At 56.2% G+C, this 21,351-nt stretch overlaps 7 protein-coding genes across 7 annotated transcripts; 3 read left to right on the top strand and 4 right to left on the bottom strand.

Annotated features, from left to right (window-relative positions):
• Nucleotides 1-518: 518 nt before the first annotated feature.
• On the top strand, nucleotides 519-1,932 carry J7T55_000594 (uncharacterized protein; the record flags this gene model as incomplete). Its single annotated transcript, XM_053131520.1, has 2 exons — nucleotides 519-710; nucleotides 814-1,932. The coding sequence occupies 2 exons, from the start codon at nucleotides 519-521 to the stop codon at nucleotides 1,930-1,932; spliced, it is 1,311 nt and encodes a 436-aa protein (XP_052990325.1).
• Nucleotides 1,933-2,961: 1,029 nt separating this feature from the next.
• Nucleotides 2,962-3,759, bottom strand: J7T55_000593 (uncharacterized protein; the record flags this gene model as incomplete). The annotated part of the gene is made up of 1 exon (XM_053131519.1): nucleotides 2,962-3,759. The coding sequence occupies one exon, from the start codon at nucleotides 3,757-3,759 to the stop codon at nucleotides 2,962-2,964; it is 798 nt and encodes a 265-aa protein (XP_052990324.1).
• A 4,795-nt stretch (nucleotides 3,760-8,554) lies between these two features.
• Nucleotides 8,555-8,860, bottom strand: J7T55_000592 (uncharacterized protein; the record flags this gene model as incomplete). The annotated part of the gene is made up of 2 exons (XM_053131518.1): nucleotides 8,555-8,667; nucleotides 8,740-8,860. The coding sequence occupies 2 exons, from the start codon at nucleotides 8,858-8,860 to the stop codon at nucleotides 8,555-8,557; spliced, it is 234 nt and encodes a 77-aa protein (XP_052990323.1).
• A 4,671-nt stretch (nucleotides 8,861-13,531) lies between these two features.
• On the top strand, nucleotides 13,532-15,899 carry J7T55_000591 (uncharacterized protein; the record flags this gene model as incomplete). The annotated part of the gene is made up of 2 exons (XM_053131517.1): nucleotides 13,532-14,763; nucleotides 14,822-15,899. The coding sequence occupies 2 exons, from the start codon at nucleotides 13,532-13,534 to the stop codon at nucleotides 15,897-15,899; spliced, it is 2,310 nt and encodes a 769-aa protein (XP_052990322.1).
• Nucleotides 15,900-17,745: 1,846 nt separating this feature from the next.
• Nucleotides 17,746-18,786, bottom strand: J7T55_000590 (uncharacterized protein; the record flags this gene model as incomplete). Its single annotated transcript, XM_053131516.1, has 1 exon — nucleotides 17,746-18,786. One exon carries the CDS (start codon nucleotides 18,784-18,786, stop codon nucleotides 17,746-17,748), a length of 1,041 nt encoding a protein of 346 aa, XP_052990321.1.
• A 742-nt stretch (nucleotides 18,787-19,528) lies between these two features.
• On the top strand, nucleotides 19,529-19,911 carry J7T55_000589 (uncharacterized protein; the record flags this gene model as incomplete). The annotated part of the gene is made up of 2 exons (XM_053131515.1): nucleotides 19,529-19,657; nucleotides 19,756-19,911. The coding sequence occupies 2 exons, from the start codon at nucleotides 19,529-19,531 to the stop codon at nucleotides 19,909-19,911; spliced, it is 285 nt and encodes a 94-aa protein (XP_052990320.1).
• A 217-nt stretch (nucleotides 19,912-20,128) lies between these two features.
• Nucleotides 20,129-21,293, bottom strand: J7T55_000588 (uncharacterized protein; the record flags this gene model as incomplete). Its single annotated transcript, XM_053131514.1, has 2 exons — nucleotides 20,129-21,195; nucleotides 21,257-21,293. 2 exons carry the CDS (start codon nucleotides 21,291-21,293, stop codon nucleotides 20,129-20,131), a joined length of 1,104 nt encoding a protein of 367 aa, XP_052990319.1.
• Between the last annotated feature and the right edge of the window lie 58 nt (nucleotides 21,294-21,351).

The raw sequence follows: 21,351 nt of genomic DNA, 5'->3' as shown, positions 1-21,351 counted from the left end.
CCCAATTCTCGGGGAATTGGGGAGCCCAGGGGGTGATGTCATGGGCTATTCTGAGACGGCAGCTTCAGCTCTCAGCTGCGACAGCTCACCCCTGGAATCTCGAGGCCCCGAGGTAGTCTACGTACAGTAGTCTAGTGAATTGAGAACGTGCCTGGGGAGGGTTTGTAACCCTGAACTTGGCGGAAGGGGGGACCGGAGGGGGGGATGGCCGTCCATCAACCCAAACTGGGCTTCCCTTCCCGTCCCCGTGGGGTTCGATTGCGCCGAGGTAAACGGCTCTTCGCAACTCACTTGCCGGGGTGTAGACAAAGTACCGAGAACATGACACTACTCGTCGTTGACAAGACTGATATTATTATCTCTGGTGATCTTCCTTCATATTTGCGAACTTGATCAAGAGATGTATATACAGAAGTGACCCTTTAGACTCATCATATACAGAACAGAGAATAGGATCAGAGGACGCAAAGGAGGACGGCTCACTGTCGCAACAAGTACATCGCTCAAGAGGCGACATAATGTCCACTATATTCGACATCAAGGAGCATGTTGTGGACGCTCAACACATCCGAGAATACCCTCGAGCAACGGCGCACTCACAAGAGGAAGTGCTCCAGCTCGCAGTAAAACAATACATCCCAAAGGACAACCGAAACCCAAAGCCAGGAGACATAACCATCATCGCCTCTCATGCTAATGGCTTCGTCAAGGTAAATCCACTCACTTACTCACTCACTTACCGACCGCGTATCCACTATTAACCACCCAAGCGCTTACAACAAGACCAACTAATACCACAATGAACAAACACAGGAACTATACGAACCCCTATGGGAGGACCTCCTCCAAGCCATCCGCCAAAAAGGCCTCAACATCCGCGCCATCTGGATGGCCGACATAGCCTGGCAGGGCGCAAGCGGGGTGCTGAACGAGGCGCGGCTGGGCAACGACCCGTCGTGGCTGGACCACGCGCGCGACCTGCTGCACCTGACCAACGTGTTCCGCGCGCAGATGCCGCGGCCGCTCGTCGGCGTGGGCCACTCGTTCGGCGGCAACATCATCGCCAACGTGAGCCTGATGCACCCGCGCCTGTTCAGCGCCCTCGTCATGGTCGACCCGGTCCTGACGCTCGAGCACGGCGCCGGGCCCCTCTACGGCTTCGGCACCCTGCGCGCGTCCGCCGGCCGGAGGGACGTCTGGCCCAGCCGCGCCGAGGCCGAGCGCGGCGTGCGGAAGAACAAGTTCTACGCCTCGTGGGACCCGCGCGCCGTCGACCGCCTCGTGGCGTTCGGCTTCCGCGACTGCCCGACGAGGCTGCACCCCGACGCCCGGGGCGGCGAGGTCACGCTGACTACCACCAAGCACATGGAGTGCCTGACGTACTACCGCCCCACGCACCAGGGCCCGCGCGACCCGGCCACGGGCGAGAGGGCCTTCGACAGGTTCCTGATCGCCGACGCGACGGATGACATCGAGAACTACCCCAACTTCCCGTTCTACCAGCCGCCGACGCCCACGACGGCGCGGCGGCTGCCCGAGCTGCGGCCCGGGGTGCTGTGGGTGGCGGGGAAGGACAGCGTGGTGTGCACGCCCGAGGTGCGCAAGGAGAAGATGGAGATGACGGGGTACGGCGTGGGCGGGAGCGGGGGCGCGAGGGCGGGCCGGGTCAAGGAGCTCGTGGTCGAGGGGACGGGCCACCTGGTGGCGATGGAGAAGCCGGCGGAGGTCGCGGCGGGGGCGGCCGAGTTCATCAGCGGGGAGATGGAGCGGTGGAGGAGGGAGGAGGACGAGTACAGGCGGTGGGTGGAGGGCACGGACGAGAGGACCAAGACCATGATGGACGACGACTTCATGGCGCTTGTCAAGAGCGTCGGTCCCGAGGCGAACAGGAGGAGGGACGGGACGATGAGCCCGCTCAAGCCGAAGTTATGAGTGGTCTGCATTCAAAGGTTTAGAGTATGGTAGATAATTCCAGAGAGATACATTAGATGTGTACATTGGAAGATAAAATTCGACGCTCGAACCTATACCACAACATCCAGCGATGCAATGCACCACGCCCACTTGTGCGCACAAATACACACACCCCTCTCGGCGCCTTCCCATACCCATCATGTATACCTAGGCACAACAGAAACCACCAGTACAAGTCCTCGACGCAATCTGCCGAGCTCTCCAACCCAAGGCACGCAACACCAACTCGACACGTGTAGATGTGTGCTGCTGCGCGGTCCTCCTCACGCTACAGAGGGGCCGCATATCGGTTCATGCCGGGACAGCGAGGAGTGGACATGGGCACGACGTCGGTGCCCAACGGACCACCACATAGCATACAAGACGGTGATACTGGCCTCCATCGGCCGATGGGAGCGATGGACGAATGACTCGGCCGGTGCGAGGGCTTTCAGCAGACGCTACACGGCGACTCGGACTCGAGACCTGTGGCTGTTGGACATTGTGTCCGAGGGAGGCACCGAGCGAGGAGAGGCGTTCTCCTCATGGGTTGCTATTTAGGATCTTAGGGGGGGGGGTCAATTTCGCTGTGGTACCTGCATATGAAAAAGTACGTTGAACTCGGGAGAGGATATGTTCGATGACGACTTGCAAATCTTTCCAAAGACATCAGATTAATTAATGTAGTCATTCAAGCGTGCTTAGTATTTTCGGTCGAGCTCATAAGTAGAAGTCATGATGTACATCGCTCTGGAATCAAATTAAACCAACCGCCCACCCAGGAGTACCGTCCAAACCTCCTGATAATGCCGAGCACGGAAAACGCCAGAGGTCAGTTAAATACCCATTCGACTTGTCTGGCAAATCTGTTTCAATGATAGCAGTACTGAACGTGAGTCAGTCACTCCCAAACAACTCCAACCCGTTTTGGACGAAGAAGAAATGTATCATCAATTTGCCCATATGAATCAATCATACGCTCATCATCACACGTGTCTTATCATGCACTCATGAAATCTGAATGAATTCGAAGTCGCCACCATTGTCCTCACCGTGATGTGAGCGCGGCGGCGGCATGTGACCACCGGCACCGCTCATCATCGGCGGGCCGCCACCCATGGGCCCGTGGCCCATGTGCACCGGCGGGGGCGGCATATGCGGCATGGCGCCCATAGGGTGTGGCGGTGGCATCGCGTGTGAGTGGTAAGAGCTCCCGCTCATGTAGCTGCTCCCGCTATAGCTGGAGCTGGCATCGTCGTCATCCAGGTCGTCCATGACTTGGACCGGAGGCGGGCCGCCGCCACCTCTCATCATCGGATGTGGGTGTCCGCCCATGTGAGGTGGCATTCCCGGCGGCATCCCCATGCCCATTCCCATCCCCGGCCCCGGCATGCCCATTGGGTGCTGAGGGGGCGGTCTCGGCTGCACCGGTACCGCGGTGTGCACCGCTCGGGCTTTGTGCCCGCTGCGCTTGCTGCGTCGTGAGCTGCCGCCTGAGCTGCCGCTGTAGACGCTCGAGCGGTCGTCGAAGTCGTCATAATCACCGTCCCAGTAGTAAGTGGACGCGTAGGGGTCCCGCACCCAGAAAAACTGCGAGGTGGTCTCGTAGGTGCCGTTCTCGTACTCAGTGGTAGTCTTCTGCCGGCGGAGATTCTTGTGCTTACGGGGGTCGCCCCCAGCAAGGTAGGTGACGACTGAGAGAGACTTGCTGCGAGGGACGTTGAGGTCGGCCGATTTCACTGTGATAGTGGAGGCGTTTGATCGGCCTGATGAAGAGGACGAGGAACGTCGGGAGTAGACAGACATCTTGTATGCGGTGTCGATGGTATGCCGGTGTAAGCTTTGTGAGATGAGGCAAAGTTGAGCAATTCGCCCAAGAGGTATGGATCTACCAGAAGGTGAAGTCCACTGGACTGGGCGACGAGATGACCGGGGAAGGATCGACGCCTGACGCCGTTCAAAGGCAAGCGACGGTGATGACACAGGGGAGCGTCAGAAACAAGCCCTTGCGTTGCGGGGATCAATGCTACTTGGTTGAAGCTTGGCCGCAGAGCTGTCGAGTCCAAGCACCGATGTCACCGAGCTCGCAGAGGAAAGTGCATATAGAAGGGGCGAGACGAGACGAGGCGACGTGGGACGAAAGGGAAGGGCGTCCTGGGGGCCAGCCCTCGAGGGTGGCGGGGACACAGAATTATATGTGTGTAGATCCTCTCCTACACCCACTCGTGGGTGTACAGTAAGAACATGGCAGCTTCTGGACGACACTTTTCTTCTTCTGCACTTGCAGATCCGAAGTGACAGGGTAAGCAAACAGTCAGAGGCCTTGCTGACGGCAAATGTAGGCAACTGACAAAGTAGCAGGGCAACTTTGCCTCGTTGTTGCATCTGATGTGCAGCTCTGGCGTGGCACGGGGGCGCACAGCCTGTAGACTCGACCAGGGCAGGTACGAGAAGTGTTTAAGCGATTAAGCGACATCTTGTGTACTGACGTCGAAATGGAGGATGGAGGATGACGAATGGTGTCGTTAGATCTGTCCGGACTGCAGGATGGAGCCGCACAGGGTCTCATGGAACTGTGTCTCTCCAACGACCTGAACGATCGATTTGCGCTGCCTAGGCGCCAATACAATCTTGGTGGGGAGAAACTAGGCACTCGAGACAGGCAACTGCCATTGATCAATTGGAGAGAGCCTCGCCTCTGCGTCTCTCTGCGTCCTGCAGGAGGGTAGTGCAATCCGAGCGTGGGCAGGGCCACCCGCCGAGCTGCAGCCGGCGAACCATATTCTCGGCCGGCCCTCCATGTAGCGAGAACAGCCATGCAGGTTGTCACTTTCCGCAAGCCACTTCTCGCCCTGCTTCAGGGGAGATTTCTGGCCAGAAGATGCACACCGAGAACTGCGAATCCCGTAAAACGTGTTTAAAGGCCAACGCGACATGCGCGCAAAATGCCTTTTTAGCCATCCACTTGCTCTTCTAGCAGACTAAATAGATGAGTGCAAGCTGCTTCGGTGGTCGACTGCATCTCACGATGAGGGGCAGGCCACCCCCGAGTCAGAGGCCCATGGCGCCTCCAAAGCTAAACGCCGGATGGGGTAGCAGATGTGCAATGCCGTGTGAGGACGTCACAGAGGAGCGACGAAACGAAACCCGAAGTGGAAAAGGCTGCCTTCGCGGAGAACGGATAGCGACGTTGGTCTCTGTGGAGGTACCACCCCCCCCCAGCTTGCTTGTGAACCCTTAGGACTCACTGTGTTGCCGGATCTGTCGGAAAACTACTGATGAAGCCGTTATCTTGACGTTGCGTCGACTCCATGTTGACTCAGGTGAAGGAGAGGTAAGTGTGTCCAGGTCGTACAAGGTGAAGACGGAGACCCCATGAGGCCCAAGTCGCGGACCACGGCGGACAAGTGTAAAAACATGGGCGGCAATTGGCTGACCACCCTGGGAGGTGCTGCCAAGTTGCCAGGATTCATTGGCGGCAGCGTGGCATGGTCCGATCTGGTGCGCAGAAGCACTGCGCTGAAACTGCAGTCTAGTGGGTATGCACGACTCCAGCTGCTGTGCGTTGCTGTGCGCTGCTGTGGAAAGCGAGGCTTGCCACAGGAGCCAGTAGCACTGAGCTGCCGCCAGCAGGAACCAGTTTGTCTGGGCCGTAGACAGCCGGCTGGAATGGGGGTGGGGTATGGTGTGGTGTGGGAAGCCTCGAAATGCGCGCACAACGGCATCCAATGATCCGCAAAAGATGTATAAACGCGGCCGGCTTACCTTCACGAGGCACGACTGCTGTTGGCCCCGGATGTTCTGGCGTTTTCTGGGCCATCTGCACTGCAGACTTGAGTGTGACAGACGCAACCGGGCCTCTGCATAACGCGGTGAGAAAGCCCTCTTCAGCTCATGTCAGGGGCGGCTTGGTGGGGGTCCACGCAAGTGAGAAGGATGCACGTGGAATTGGTGAGACATTTTCGGGTGATGCTCTCCATCTCGGTGCGGGTGATTGCTGGCACGAAGAAGCAGCTTGCTGAGCTTGCTGAAGTTTGATGGCTGAAGAAAAGCAATCGTGCTGTCAGACGAGCCTCTCACAGCCAGCCATATCATCCAGACTGCTCTTCTGTTCGGCTTGGCCGATGCAGACAGTCTTTGGCCAGTTGGCACAATTTCTTCAGGTTGAGAGCCCCCATGACGAGAAACATGATACAAGACAGACGGCTTGTATGCGCGTTCATGAGAGGATGAGCTGTTCGACGCGCAGAGCCGCGCCCAGTCGGCAGCGAGGCTGGCTGCATAGGCGCATCGTTAGAAGCGGATGCGGATGTGTATGCGTCTCTCCCGGCTGAAGCTGAAGGGCCTAGCGAGAAAGTCTGGCTGACGGAGCTCGGCGCGAAAATGAGCTTGATTAAAGCGTGCGTTTCACGAAAGTGATCAGGACGTAGATCTTCCGTACAAAAAAGGAAAGACAATTTAATCACTACAGTGGAGCAAATGAAGTCGCGTCAGTGGCGTCTGGTGTGAGGGATGTTCAGTGGAGGATAAACCATCGTAGACAAACTCGATCAAGGAGCGAGGCAATTCTTAGGGTTGTGAACCCTGAGCCACGGTGACGAGAAACCCCCCTCCCCCCAGTACAGTTAAACACCCTCATGGGTTGAAACCTCCGAGGTTGTATTCTATAGGTAGTATTTTGGATGCGGTACGCGATTAACGAATGCACCATCGAAGTTACTTGACTTCGCAGCGGCGATCTCGTCATTCTGGAGCTTCAACGGTTACAACCAAGGCAGAAGCGGTGAGGACTGCGCTCCATTTACACCATTGGGACCGGAAGTCAAACACAATCCGTGAGGTTCCTATGCCTTGATGTCCTGACACGGTTTGATACGACGTATTATATTGAATACGAAAGATCATGTCTCGGGGGTTTTTGGGACATGTTGTCTTCAAGTACTCAACGCTGCATGATGAAGCCACCTCGACCAAGACAGCATTGTGAAATTGAACAGAGAGAGTGAAGCCCTCCCAAAGGATGCCCTCCACACACGATTCGATCATCTTGATCCTCTCGGCCCGTCCCGATGTGCTCCAGGACGGACAGTGCTCGAAGATCACGAGACCCCGTGCACGTAAAAAGCTGTCTTGATTCACCTTTAGACAAGACCATCCGACACATCGCTCACTTTCGTCCTCGTCCTCGTCCCCATCCTCGACAAGACCAAGATTGTGCACCTTCAACCGGGTAGGTGTGGCAATCTCATGTCACAAAACGGACACCAGAGCCACGGAAGAGCGGTATATGGATGTTACATCAGGGTATACCGAAAGCTAAAGCACCCACTGACATGAACATACCACTTATCTGCGATACTGTAGTATCGACTACCACCCATCAACCTCGGCGAGAAGAACGCTGACTCCATCGGGGTGGGTAGATGTCCAGGCCTTGGAAAGTGAATCAGTCCCCTTTGGCATAGTGTTGACGGAGACATGTGAAGTAGTGAGCCAGGGGTTGTGAGCCAAGTTGGTGGAGCTAAATGGTTTCCGGGATAGGACGGCCAACGTGGTATCAGGGCCTCCCACACGAGGGCCAGCGGAGAAGCCGTACGGATGCCATCGCTTGCACTCTCCCCTGGTAGGATGACAGCCATCGTGGCGCCAACGCCTCCCACCCAAGGTCTTAGAGCGGAAGCCGTACATAGGCCATCATTCTCGCTCCGTCAGGCTCCCCATGGTGGAGCCTGGCGCAGAACAAGCTCAAGCCAGATGGTCGTCGAGTGTTTCGTCGTAAACCATCTCTCCACCCCCGGCACCTCCGCCCATCCACTTGGATGCTCCAAACAGCCTGAATGGCCATCTGCGTCGTAACTTCGCACAGGAGCAGGGAGCAGCCGCTCGAGACTCCTCGATAGCTGTCTCCCCATTGTCTATCCAACATGCCATGAACAAAGTGTTGCTCTCTTATGCGTGAGGATCAACATGCCAGACCTGATCCATGACAAGCTGAGTGGCGACAATATATTCGAGGGTCTGGTCAGGATGAAGTAAGCCCCCATAGACCTAAACAGGCAACCAGCAAGCACCTCACCCATGAACGGCTGTATGTACGTCAACGTCTGATCTAGATGAATTGCCTTCTCCGCAGGGATGTGCGTATATGTATGTGAGTGTGAGTGCGTGGTGTAGGCGGGAGGAGGGTCCCAGGGCAATGATGATCGCATAGGCGGTGACAGCTACTGCTGTAGTTCATCAATCCTTTATTCGCGGCATCCGTTACGTCAAGCATCCATGCAGGTGTCGTTGATAACCCACATGGCGATCCTTGGGCAGTACACCGGATGGAATGAGAGAGCCATTGGCATCTTGTGGCTCACTTGCTTGTCATGGCCATGCCCAGGAGCATTCCCTCATGTGATCCACGCATCTCGCCATGGGACAGTTCCCCTTAAATCCGCCAGGGCTGGCTGCTTGAGAAGGTTGAGCAAAGGTATCTCTTGAAGCACTTCTCATACCAATTGGGGGCGTCTTTGTCGACGAGATCAAGGGAATAGCTCGAGGCTCACTGCCCAAATGGCCCGCGTCTGGCGGCTAGCCTTCCTGGTGGCCTCTTCGCTTAGAACTCATGCGCTGCTGCATAACCTCGCCTGTTCGTACGCGTCAGTGGACTGCGACTGCGGCTGAAGCTGAGCACGGGACCGGGGTAGAAAACCAGGGGCACGATGGCCACTAGGAAAGGGTATAACCATGGCCATATGGGTATCGTGGTTCGCTTGACGTCTTACTGAGCGGAGCACGTACGTCGTGGAGGCCGCTGGTCCAGACTGATGGCGATGGAGTTGAGAGATATGGGGCAAGGCTCGCGAGGCGTGGGTGATTGGACAGAGGTCAGGATGGGATGACCGCAGGCCAGTCGGGGCATGGTGTCCCGAGCTGTCAACTTCGAATCGGTCTAGCATTGCGACTTGCTTCCCGTGCCCAACGAGGTTGTCAAAAGTCGGCCGACGTCTTGCCAAGACCATCTTCTCACCAGGACCGATCACAGCAATCCCGTCGTCCTGTGCTCCATGTCAGACGAGCAGTAGCACCACGTCTGTTTCGAAGAACCGTCACCTTTCCAATCGAGCTTAGGCCGTTCGGGGCTTGAGACGTACTTGAGACCTCTGCTGCTGTGGAGACTGGTTCGTCTGAATAGGTGGCCCGATAAGGTGAGCGTGATGGCGATCGATTGGACGTTGTGCTAGTGGAGGGGGAGAGTAACCATGCAGCACAGTAGTTCCCATCTAGCCTTCTTCTTTTGTGCTCTTCCGTGCTTCGTGCAGCTTTGATCGACGCCCTTGATAGGCAAAGAGTGCACATGTCTCGCGGTATCCCGATCGTGACGTCTTGGCAGAGACGGTGCTAGATTCCCACCAGACAGATCGTCGGATCCTCGCGCATCTGTCACATGTGGCTGGTTGAAGCTTGCCCCGCCCCCTGAAGAGAGAAGAGAACTGGTGAGGGGTTCATCAAGAGTCAAGTAATCAAGGAAGGAGTTCGTGGCTAGTGACAAGCATCCATGGTGTGAGTCGCGGGGAGGCGAAACATCACACGGCAGGGGCCAAGAATAGCATCGGCTTTTCCGAACTTGTCGACTGTCGGACTGCCTTGCACGCCTTGGTCCTCGCGGGCAACACCTGCGCCTTACTCCAGCAGCCATAACGGGTCTTGACTATAGACTCATCCGATGCCATGCAGTCGCACTGCTCCATGCTTCACAATGCTCCCGTGATGCTTCCGATGATATATGGTCAGAAGGAGAAAGTTGCGCCGCTCCGGCCTGGGACTTGGAATCATGCCGGTAGGGACAACTGCGGCCCTGTCTCTCTTTCCAGTCCGAGTACCAAACTGGGAGAAGTTGAGGTTGATCCTGAGACGTAAAAGACAGCCTTTCTCTTGCAATGGTGTCGCGGAACTCGGAGCGGCTACCCACCTCGGGTGGCGAGACGGCAGGCCCCCACATAACGAGATGGGTCCGAATCGAGAGTGGTGCCCCTGAGCTGCTGAAGAAAGGCCAGGCAAGCACTGGGCAAGTCAAAGCTGGCCCGCAAGGAGACTAGGTCGGGAACGATCGCACTCGCGCGTGGGTGCGGCAACCCCCAGCGAGAGACAGGCCCAACGGCCCAATGGCAGCGAGGCTGTGGTCCCACAGCTCAGTTTTGCTACTGCGACAGTGCTCCGCTCTTGTTCGGCACTTGAGACTGTTTAGTGAGGCTAATCCGTGCCAAGACACGACCCTGAAACGTTTCTTTTCGCGGGTCAACTTTAAATTCTGGTGGTACAGTAGCGATCAGTGATCTGCTCTTATCGAAACAGGCCTTTCGAGGATGTTGACGTGTGAATCAGAGAGGAGTGTCGAGCCCCAATGGACGACTAGCCTGTCGAACCGAACCGAACCGAGCCGGCTACTCATCGGCAGAAGCCACCTGGCACCCTGGGTGGACGAGAGCTGCGTCCAGCCCATGAGGAGCTGCTCAGGTGGAGACACGAGACCGATGCCAGGTTCTCCTTACCTGCCCGTACGTGCTGTGTTCTATGTATGGACATCTGTTGCTCTCCCGCCAGCTGGGACAACACACAGATGTCGGTTCCAAAGATGTTTAAAAATAACCTTGAGGGGACTGGTGCACCGCTCTGCACATGAGTAATCCTCTGGCACGCAGGCGGGTAATCACCGACCATCAATGGGGTTGGAAGAGGGAGCAGCCAGCAGCTAGCCAGCGGCCGGCTGGGCGGCTCCATGAGCAGCAGCTGTCATTGACTCGCCCGTCCGATCGATCCAGGATTTGGATACCCACAGAGACTACCCGGAAGGGCTTTCCATAGTGTTGGTGGGAAGCGAGGGGGCGGTTTTATTTCTCTCATTTAATCTTGTCGCATCGGTTCCGGTGGGATGGGCGACGGAAGGAGATAGGCCTTGCCAGTCTGGCAGGCTGGCAATCTGGCAATCTGGCAGGGGCTCGCACATCACCCGCCGAAATTGGCCTCGTGGGTAGGACTGCCTGGCTGGATGGCTGGGTGGAATTAAGCTTCATGGGCTTTAGGTTGGCTGCGACCATGGGTGATGGCGGCTGTGAGAGCCCGGGGTGCTTGCTGGTGAAAGCCAAATTGGCTCCTGGAGGAATGCACGTCTTTCCCCATGCATGTCATCAATATTGATTAATTAATTACAGAACAGAAAAGAACTGACATACTACTGTCTGGATCCTGGTCGGCACAGAGTAGCTGGAGTTTGTTCTTCCGGGCTTCTCAGCGACGGTTTGTCCGGACAGTCCCTGGGCTGTCAGGATATTCCATAGCCTCTGAGCCGTGCTATGTTGTCCGTCTGTCTATCTGTCTGACTGTCTAATGTTGCTGTGCTGAGGGGTGGAGGCGGCCATGTCGAGTTGCAGCTGCAGATGACGTGATCCCAAGCAATATAGTCAGTCCAGTTCGAGTCTGGAGGGATGACAGATTGTCAAGGCTATGCCCAGGGACTACTGTGTGCGAAGAAGAGAATACGCCGCCGATGTTAGGCTAGCCAAACAGCGGCTCTCTTCCAAGATTGCGAGAAAATGAAGCCAAGAGGTCGTGTGGCCTGGCATACTAGCATGGCACAACTCGAGAGCTGAGCGTGTCAAGGCACGAACAAGGAGCGGACGGGCCACATTGGACGGGAATGTGCCCCGTGTCTAGGTCGAAGCTTCGTATTCCCGTATCCAGCGCCTTGGTATTATCATGGCCATGGCCATAGCAACGCTGGGCCCGGGTGAGGGTGCTGCCGAATGGCGAGCGGGCAGACTAGACGTTATCACGAGCTGTAAGTTTTTTGTCCGTCCTTTTTTGTCTTTCTGTCTCTATTCCTGTTCTTGGAAGGTTGTCTTCAAGACAGTAGTCGAAGTCAACCTTGTCCATCTTGCCCAGGGATCCCGATCGCCTTGCTCGCATCCCCACACAGCCCATCCTTGTCACGGATACTGTCCTGTCCTGTCCTGTTGTCTGCTGGGTGCAGGCGGATGAGATCGCGTGAACACCATATTATCCATCCTTTCATCCTCCCCCTGCCCCGTCTGCCCGCCTGCGCAGGAACTTGGAAGAGAGAGGGGTTTGGGTTACATCACTGCAGCAGCAGTAGCAGCAGCAGAAGTAGTAGCAGCATTTAGCAAGCATCCATATCTCCCAACGCCACCGTGATGGTTAATCTGTCGACCTGATCAGCAGCCGAGCAGTCCGGCCGATGTTGTATCATGCTGCCCTGCCATGCTTGCCCGCCTAAGCGATTATCCAACAGGGAAGTCGCGAGCGGGCGAGCATGCTCCAACCGGCTCCACACCAGCGGAGAAGGGGCGTGAATGGGGCAAGTGCAATGGCAAGTGCCAGTGCAAGTGCAAGTGACACCCCCCCCCCAGTCAGGCCAGTGCAAACGGTGCAGGTGCAGGTGCGACTGGAGCTACTGGGGCTGCTGGGGCCTGCTGGGGCCTGCTGGGGCTTGCTGGGGCTATAAAATTTCAGGGAATAAAGGTGAGAAGCAGCAGGAAGCAAGAAAGAATGGAGCACACACTGGAGCACTGCACCGGCAAACAGGGCCCAGGCGCGCACTACTGCACCAGGCCCAGGCCACCAATGACGGCACCGCTCTAGCCCCCCAAGTCCAGGTCCGAAACCCCAGCCTGACCATGCTTGTTCCTGAATCGTCCAAGTGCAAGAGCCAGAGCCTGAGCCAGAGCCAGAGCAAATGCCCAGGTGCCCAGTGCCCTTGTCCCTTCCCAACCACCCCCCTGCCCTCCCCCCTCCCCATCCCTCCTTCCCTCCTCCTCTTCTCGGTACTGTGGAAGTGCTAGTCAACCAGACCAGTAAACCCAGTCCCATCCGCCCAGTCTGGTTCCAGCCCGGCACAACCTTGGAACCCTCTCACGCCTCTCCCTCTCGCTCATCTGTCCCGTCCCGTCATCAAATCTATTCGCTTCAGTCCAGTCCCAGCTTCACTCTACTTCACTTCACCCCGTCTTTGGTTGCATTTTCCCTCTGTTATTTCACTGCACTATACCTATACTGCATTCTGGGCGGCTTCTTCCGTCACAGTCAATCTGGTCACTAGACCAGTCTGAGTCTGATACGTTCCCTTCCCTTGGTCCTGACTCGAGCCTAATCCCATTCTCTTTCCCTCCATCAATTCATCCATTCACCTGTTCATCCACCCACATCACCTCACCCAACATCATCACCACCACCGACCACAACGACGAACGAGAGGATCTGGAACCCCACCGCAGTCGTCACCAAAAAGAATACGGCACTAAAGGATCCATCGGGCTCTATTTCAGGACGGATCTGACATTGACATCTTAAAAAAGTAATCTACTTTGTCTCGGGTCGGGCGGACATTGTCGGACAATTCGATGGTTTCACAGGCTCTTCAGTAATTCTCGGCGGATTGAGCCTTCGGCCTCCAGCGCCACAGCACTTCAATCATCGATTGAATCGTTGACCTTTACTCACAGCCTTGCCGACTCCGGCTCGGCTTCATAACCTCAGCCACAGCCTTTCAGGCACTATTTGAGCCTTGCGACTCGACATGGACCACACCAGCGGGAAAGCGTCTGATCCCGAGCGGAGGGCCTCGGTCAGGACATCGAGGAGGATATCACTTCAGCATGACGGTGGAGGCGGAGGAGTGTTACTGGACGTGGACGACGACGATTATGCTCTGTTGGCTCTGGGCATCTCGGATGGGTTCCGACCGCAGCCCATGGACAACGCCGACCGCAACGATCCACCAGCTTCCCGAATCCGGCCAGACCCATCAACCGTTTCCACAGTCACACAATCAGCCGAAGAATCAACATTACCACCACGGCTGAATCGTTCCAGCATATCAAAACCCCCTCCGGGTCGCGATTCTTTCACCCTTCGGCATGATGGCGGCATGGGCCATGTCGCCGGTCCATCCCTCTCGCGCGTCTCCAGTGCCTCGACCGAATCGCCCTACCTCCCCGAGGAGACCCCATACCAGGGCCCTTCGGCACCTTCGTTCCCTTATCAAATGTACTCCCAGAACCCCCGATTAGCCAGGACATTAAGTGTCACAACCACCTCATCGACTCCCACAACACGGCCTGAATCAGAGTACAACGGCCCGAGCGGCCCCACGCATCCTTATTCCATGTACCCCCAGAACCCTTTCGCCGACACAAGCAGTCAGGTCTCTGTGCCCGCCGTGCCTGCCATTCCTGTCGGATTCGCCTCCAGCTCGGATCCTTATCAACGCCGCATCGGGCCGGAGGGTGAGGAAGCCGCCGACATTATTGGTCCGGACGGACATACCGAGGAGCTTCCACCATACACGAGATACCCAGATGAATACTACAATCGGAAGATACGAGACACCGAGGACCATCAGAATGGAGGTCCTTCAGTTGCAGCAGCCGCGGTGCCACTCAGCACTACAAGGGCTGTGTCGGGTGCCGGGCCAGTAGCAGGTGCCGGGGGGTTGGGCCTCGCTGCTCGAAACCCAGAGTTTGATTCGGTCGAGGACATTGGCACCCCTCAGTCACGGCAGTCTGCTAGGAGCTTCACCAGCGAGAGCCACCACGAGATCAACACGGCAGCGGCAGCAGCGGTGTCAGAGAAGCCGCAACTAAACAAGTTCCAGAAATTCGCGAAGAGGAAAGCTTGCGGCGTAGTACCGTACTGGGCCATATGCTTGACGACCACCGCCGTTATAGTAGTCATTATCATCGTAGGGGCTGTTGTTGGAACGTTGCTATCCAAGCACAAAAAGCCGCCACGAAAAAGCAACTCTTCACAGTAAGCTATTACCCGAACCATTTGGACGAACTGCTCAGAGCTAACAGTCGTGGTGTAGATTTCAAGACGGCGTTCCGACCATGACCATCACCTACGATGCGACGCCAATCCCAACTCCCACCGACTTGCCTGCGCTTCCGACAGGCGTCTATGGCTTGCCTCTTAACCTCAACAGGTCACCGAACACTTGTTTTGAAAACACCGCCCAGAGTTCAGCATGGACTTGCAATCTAATATTCGGGCAAGCAGTCCACGTTCAGATGACCATTAGCAGGAATGCCCCTCAGCTTGGTGACCAGGGCAACTACGACATTTACCTTGAGACCAACAATTCTTTCCCTGGCCCTGGCGGTAACCGCGACGATAACTTGTTGGCTTATGGTGCTCAGCCCCCCGTCATTCAGCCCCCCATGGGTATGCAGCTCGTCAACGACACCTTTGATCAGGAACGTGGCCCAGCATGGTTCAGGATGCTTCCCTACAACAAGACTGTCGTTGTCCCCGAGGATCTGCTTTCTGCCGACACCTCCTCAACAAAAGCTCGGCGGAATGGGGGGAATTTCATGCCAGGCCCCGGCGACTTCCAGCGCAAGGATGTAGCACCAACGGGCAGCAAGCCCTGGATCTGCAATTGGCCCGACACGTTTGTGGAAGTGTTTATATACGCGGAACAGAACAGCAGCTTCGCTTCTCAGACAAAGGCATCAACTGGTACAATCACCCCACCGCCGTTCGCGACTCCTACCGGTTTCCCGACACCAACGGGTTCCGGCGCTGCATCAGCAGTCACAAGCCAAGTGGCTGACTTCATGCCACTCGCTCCTTACCCGAGGGCTGTGAAGGTGAAGGAACGGCGCACTGACTCGGCACCTGCGCCGTACTGCGTTCAAGTGACGGTGATGCCAGATAACACCACACAACCTGTGACGAACTCTGCCGGCGAGCCTGTGATTGTCTACATAAAGGAGGACGAACCGGGGCCAGTCATGTCTGAAGCAGAGCGGAAAGGGAGGCATCGTGATGACAATTCCAAGAACAAGCGGGAGCGGGATGCCCTTCGAGAATATCTATACCCTCGAGGCAGCGACGGCGATGGCGACATGAGTAATTGCGGCTGCATGTGGTTTTCATCATGATCCGGGGCCTCCCACCTTTTACAATTTCCACGACTGGAGATATGGGCGGCTACGAAACGGGCAGTGTTATTATGGACGACCCAGGCTACTAGGCAGTTGGGCGCCAATACTGCACAGGCGGTCTGGCGGATGTTGACGGCCTATTGTCAAATTTTTGGATGCGGAAACTGGGGGTGATTAAAGGTGCATTCTCAAATCTTGCGCGGCGACCGGCGCTTTGGGCTGGTTCATTTTCCTACAATTTCCTACAGCAACTGTACGAGATCTCAGCTGTGCGACATTTATTGGACTGGACGGAGTTGGTGGCATATGCGGCGACATACTTTGGTTTTCAAAAAGCTTCGGCCTGTGTGGTGTTTTTTTTTATCTGATCGATCTACCTACCTATCTATTTGTACATCCTGAGGACGGGCGGGCAGATGTTGATGATAGAGGTATCCCCGGAATGAGGGCGGAGGGAAGGTCTGCGGCGAGCGGGACACGGAACGAGGACGATGCTGCCCGAGACCGAGGATGAGTGATTCATCATCATCATCATCATCACTGCCAGACTGGAGGCTGAGAAGGAGTCATACGAATTAAAGGCTCCCCGAATGTATATTGTCTTACGTAGCTGGGACGCACCTGTGAAGACGGGGTGCGTGACTGAACGAATAAAGAAGAATCTGAAGATAGATTGAGCATGTGCACGATGATCCTGTCTGTGATATGAGGAAGACTCGTACCTAGTTCGTAAACTCATACATTGCGGTGTCTCTTTGCATAGGATGGTGTAGGGTGGACTTGGGCTCCGTCGAGGGAGCATTCTGAGGCTCACTGGATTGTCGAACCCAGCCCTGACCCGCACCAAGATGCTCATGCAGTCGTCTTCATTCCCTCCCTCATAACATTACCTGGGAGTAACTCCGACAGGTGGGAGTTTTCATCCACGCAGTGTGAGGCGAGACACTTGGTGAACTTTGGTGGTGACTAAGCAGTTGCAATGAGCCAGCAAAGATATCCTGGGCCGGTGTCATCTCTCCAATGGCCTGGGGCTGAAGATCTCCTGAGAAGTAAATAGTATGGGTTCGGAACCGAAAGGTCCATGGGTTTTGTTAGATTCTTGAGTATCAGGTATGAACAGAACTTGCCGTATAGACGCATAGGCTGCGATGACGAGGTTGTACACTTGTACACTACCAATGGTCCAAGGGCAGCATATTTTTACGAATAGCTCCTGAGAGAGAGCGTGGTTGTAGTCTGGCTAGGGTGAGGTTGATAGTGATCGGTCAGAGGATACGAACAACATAAAAACTGGACAAGTCCTCGGGAATTTTCTATCAAGGACCATGGTGGGAAGCTCAAGAACAGCAACTTATACCTGTAGTCTCAGCCTAGCGCATTCATAGTGCTTATGCTATATCGTGAAAGCGGAATGTTAGAGTGAGGAGGACGGTCTTGTGTAGATGAAGACGGTTCTGGTGGTGGACCATTCCCTGCTGAATTAAATGTTCTGTGTAGAGGACCCGAGCGTATGTTCCTCCCGTCTATTGTCTGCGTGTGAGTTACATTGATCCTACAACACTGCTCAGAATGGCGAGATTGAAGATGACAATGACTAATATTTCCACGTTGTATTCACAAGAATTGCTGTCAGTTTTCGAGAATCTCCGCACAGACAACATAAGCGCGAGCCCAGCATTAATGACCACATGCCTGGCCGTAGATGGCGTACTCCGAGCAAATATTTCGAGGACAAACATCGTGGTCCATGAACTATAGAGCATATGGCGAACAGAGATGGGACGGACGCGTCTGACTTGTGTGTACGCATCGTCTTGGTGGGATCATGTATCATAAATATTATTCATTCATTGGTCTCCTCGCCGTCGCCCATATCAGCAGCCAGCCCGTCCAGGAAATTCTCTGCTATTTTCCTAGCCTTCTTCTGACCCAGCTCTTTCCTCCTCTGCTCAATGACCCTCCTCCGCTCCTCAATTTCCCGCTTCCTCTTCTCCTTCTCCTCGTCCTTCCTCGCCCTCTCCCTCTCAGTATTCAGCCGCTCCGCCTCGAGGCTCACCATCTCCTTCTGCCGCGTCTCCTCATCCTTACTAAACTGGAAGAACCCGGTGCCCTTAGTGCGGATCTCGCTGTCGGCATCGTAGTGTTTCATCTCGGGCGGCGTCATGCTGCGGTCGCGCTTCCGCGCCAGCGCCTCCATCTTCTCCTCGTCCGCCGCGTGGAACGCCTCGCTCTGGATCGCGTCGCCGTAGATGACCTTCTCGGGCGCCTTCGGCCGCGCGCTCATCGTCTCCGACTCCTGCGCCGCGTACGCCCGCACTCGCTGCTGCCGCTCCATGCGCGCCATCTCCGCCTTCGTGCCCCGCCGCGTGCGGCCGAATTCGTCTGTGTACTCGATGACCTCTTGGTCAACATTGTCGTCACCGTCGTCATCATTATCGTCCTCGGACGAAGACTCGTTTTTGCCGTCCTCTTGTGCCTCAGCCCATTTCCTGTCGAAGTCGACCAGGGGCGCTGCCTCGCCCTCCTTCGGGACATAGTCGCCCCTCTTCATGGCTGCGTACAGGCGCGCCTTCTCCTCCATCCTACGCCTGGCAGCCTCATTCTCCTTCTTCTGGTCCTCTGTGCCAACCGCATCCTTCAGAACCAGCTTCCCCTCGTCGCGTTCGCGCTCCTGCTTTTCTGCTTTGCGCTTCGCCTTCACACCGGCGAAGATATCTGGTTTTGACTTGGACGGTCGTGGGCGCGCTGAGGTAGAGGAGGATGAGGACTTGTTTGCGATGAGGGAGGAGAGTTCGGAGGAGAAGGCGAGGGAGCTGGGGAGGGCGATCTCCTTTTTCTGGCGCTTTGGGGGCCGCTGGCCGTAGAGGTTGGGGTCCTGTGGCATTATGCGTGGGCTGATGGGGACGGAGAGTTGGTGTTCGTGATACGATGCAGAGATATACTTTTAATCTTTGTGGAGTAGTAATCTAGTCTACCGGACGGAGAGACCGCGGCCTTTCTGTTTTAGCTGAGATGCATTGAGGTGCGTTGAGGTGGTGTTTTGGCATGTGAAGTCTGATGATAAAAAATGGGTACGAGCATCACAGGGAGCCAACGTCACTCGCTAATGAACGATCTGCAGGGCGGGGCCCTGAAGTGACAGGCCCACCCACCGTGGCCCCTGCTCCCTTCCCGCAATCCAGGCTGCCGAGGCTTTGCTGGGCCGCTGGGGTGGAAATTTGGTGGGCCGCTAAGAAAAGCATGCCACTCTTGATTACTGCTACCCAAATCCGACATCCCAGGCCAGGGCGACACCCAAATACGTAGGCTGCGTATTTATTTACTGGTCAATTCTCACCCAATCTCTCTGCCTCCCTGTCTCACTCAATGCGCAGCATCACCTTATCGGTTGTTTGTTTGGCTGTTGTGAGACTTGTTCCATCTTGCCCACGATCAAGACAGAATCAACAACCCCCACGCCGTCCAGTCGGACAATAGATATCTATCGACTGATACCCCAAGCCCCAAGCGACGTCTGTTCGCCAAACCCAATTACAGTTCCCAAGCGACCGGGAAATCCGCGAACCAGCAAGCGAAGCTAAGCTCCCTGAGTCGCGACTCCAGGAGTGATCACGACATTGACCCAGATGCGCGTCCACATCCCTCTGAGCATGGCGTCTCTACCCGAATTCGTGTCAGTTGTGCGGTCCAAGATCGTGGAATGGAATGTGGTATCCAGCTCGACATCCTGGATGCAGTACATATCGTGGGGCTTCGTAAGTTCCCCTACCCGTCTCCGTCTTACGCTGTCTTGGCTGTAGAGCGACAAACTATTCCCGGGACTGTCATATCAATTGCTGAACAAAATTCCTAGTTGATACTGGCGCTGTCCTTCTTCCTCCCACTCGTTGCCCTGATATGCTTCGACTTCCTCCTCTGGATCTGGCGCCTGATCCGCCCGCCCGTCACGGCCAACCCGTCACGGAGACGAAGACGCGAATCACTCAAGCACCCAGTTACCACGTCCTAGGATGTACGGAATGACGAGCGATATACAGACATCTTTTTGGTGCACTACAAATCCAACAACGTTCCTGGCAATGGCGTACGGGGCAACACGCACAATGTTGAAGCGAGGAGTTTGGTTTCCATGATGGCCACAGGCATGATTTATTTTCAGCGTTATTGATATTTCAGATGGCGTCGGTATGACTAGGCTCATGATGCTGGTAATGGTTCCGGCCCTTCTATATCTGGGACAGCACCTTGAGGAGATCACTTGTCACACCCATGGCGGTGACTTCACCGCCCGCGCCCGCGCCTTGAATGATCAGAGGGTTGCTTCCGTACCGCTTAGTGTAGAAGCTGATAATGTTATCCGAGCCCTTGAGCGCCGCTATGGGGTGTGAACGGTCGAACTTCTCCAGGCCGACCTTGACCTCCTTGCTGGCCACGTCAATGCTCCCCACGAACCGGACCACCTTGCCCTCCTTCTCTGCAGACACCTTGACCTCCTCCATCTGGGAATCGAACTCGGGCAGCTTCTGCAGGAACTCGTCGCCGCTAGCCACCGACTCGAGCTCCTTGGGGATCAGGCTCTGCACGGGGAAGGACGTGGGCGACTCCACGGGCAGCCCCGACAGCCGCGCCAGGATGGTCAGCTTGCGCGCGACGTCTAGACCGTTGAGGTCGTCGCGGGGGTCGGGCTCCGTGTAGCCCAGCTCCTTGGCCTTCTTGACCTCGGCGGACCACTTGCCGCCGGCGCCCTCGGTGGGCGCGAACGAGTTGAAGAGGAACGACATGGTGCCGCTGAAGACGCCCTCGATGCGCGTGACCTCGTCGCCCGTGGCCACCAGGTCGTTCAGCGTCGAGATGACGGGCAGGCCCGCGCCGCAGCTCGACTCGTGGTACACCTTGGCCCCGCTGGCCGCGGCGGCGCCGAAGATGTCCTGCCACAGCTTGTAGCTGCCCGAGAAGGCCTTCTTGTTGGGCGTGACGACGCTGATGCCGCGGCTGAGGAACGCCGGGTACGAGTCGGCGACGTCCTGGCTGCTGGTGTTGTCGATGAGCACGGCCTTGGACCCGCTGGGGACGGAGGCCAGGTATTCAACGACCTTGGGCAGGGTGGGCGGCGCGCCGACGCTGTTGGTCTGGAGCTGTGAGATGGCGCTGGGGATGTCGAGGGGGGCATAGTTGCTGTTGTAGAGGGACTTGGAGGAGGTGGAGATGTAGCAGAGGACGAGCTGGGGGCCTGATCGGCGCTTGGCGAGCGATTCGAGCTGTGAGAGGAAGGCCTTTCCTACACCACCGGCACCTGTGTACAGCTGTTAATATTGCGAGACACTGGCAGCTGCGAAATGCAGTTGTTTACGTACCGATAATTCCAATGTAAACTTGCTTTGCCGACGCCATCTTGGTAGATCAATTGGTGCTGCAACTTTGAGTGACAACTAGCAGAATGGATTCAAGG

This window comes from Diaporthe amygdali (assembly GCF_026229845.1).
Source record: "Diaporthe amygdali strain CAA958 chromosome Unknown NODE_27_length_698932_cov_65_101997, whole genome shotgun sequence".
NCBI classification, from domain to species: Eukaryota; Fungi; Ascomycota; class Sordariomycetes; order Diaporthales; family Diaporthaceae; genus Diaporthe; species Diaporthe amygdali.
This window is presented reverse-complemented; position numbering and strand designations above follow the sequence as displayed.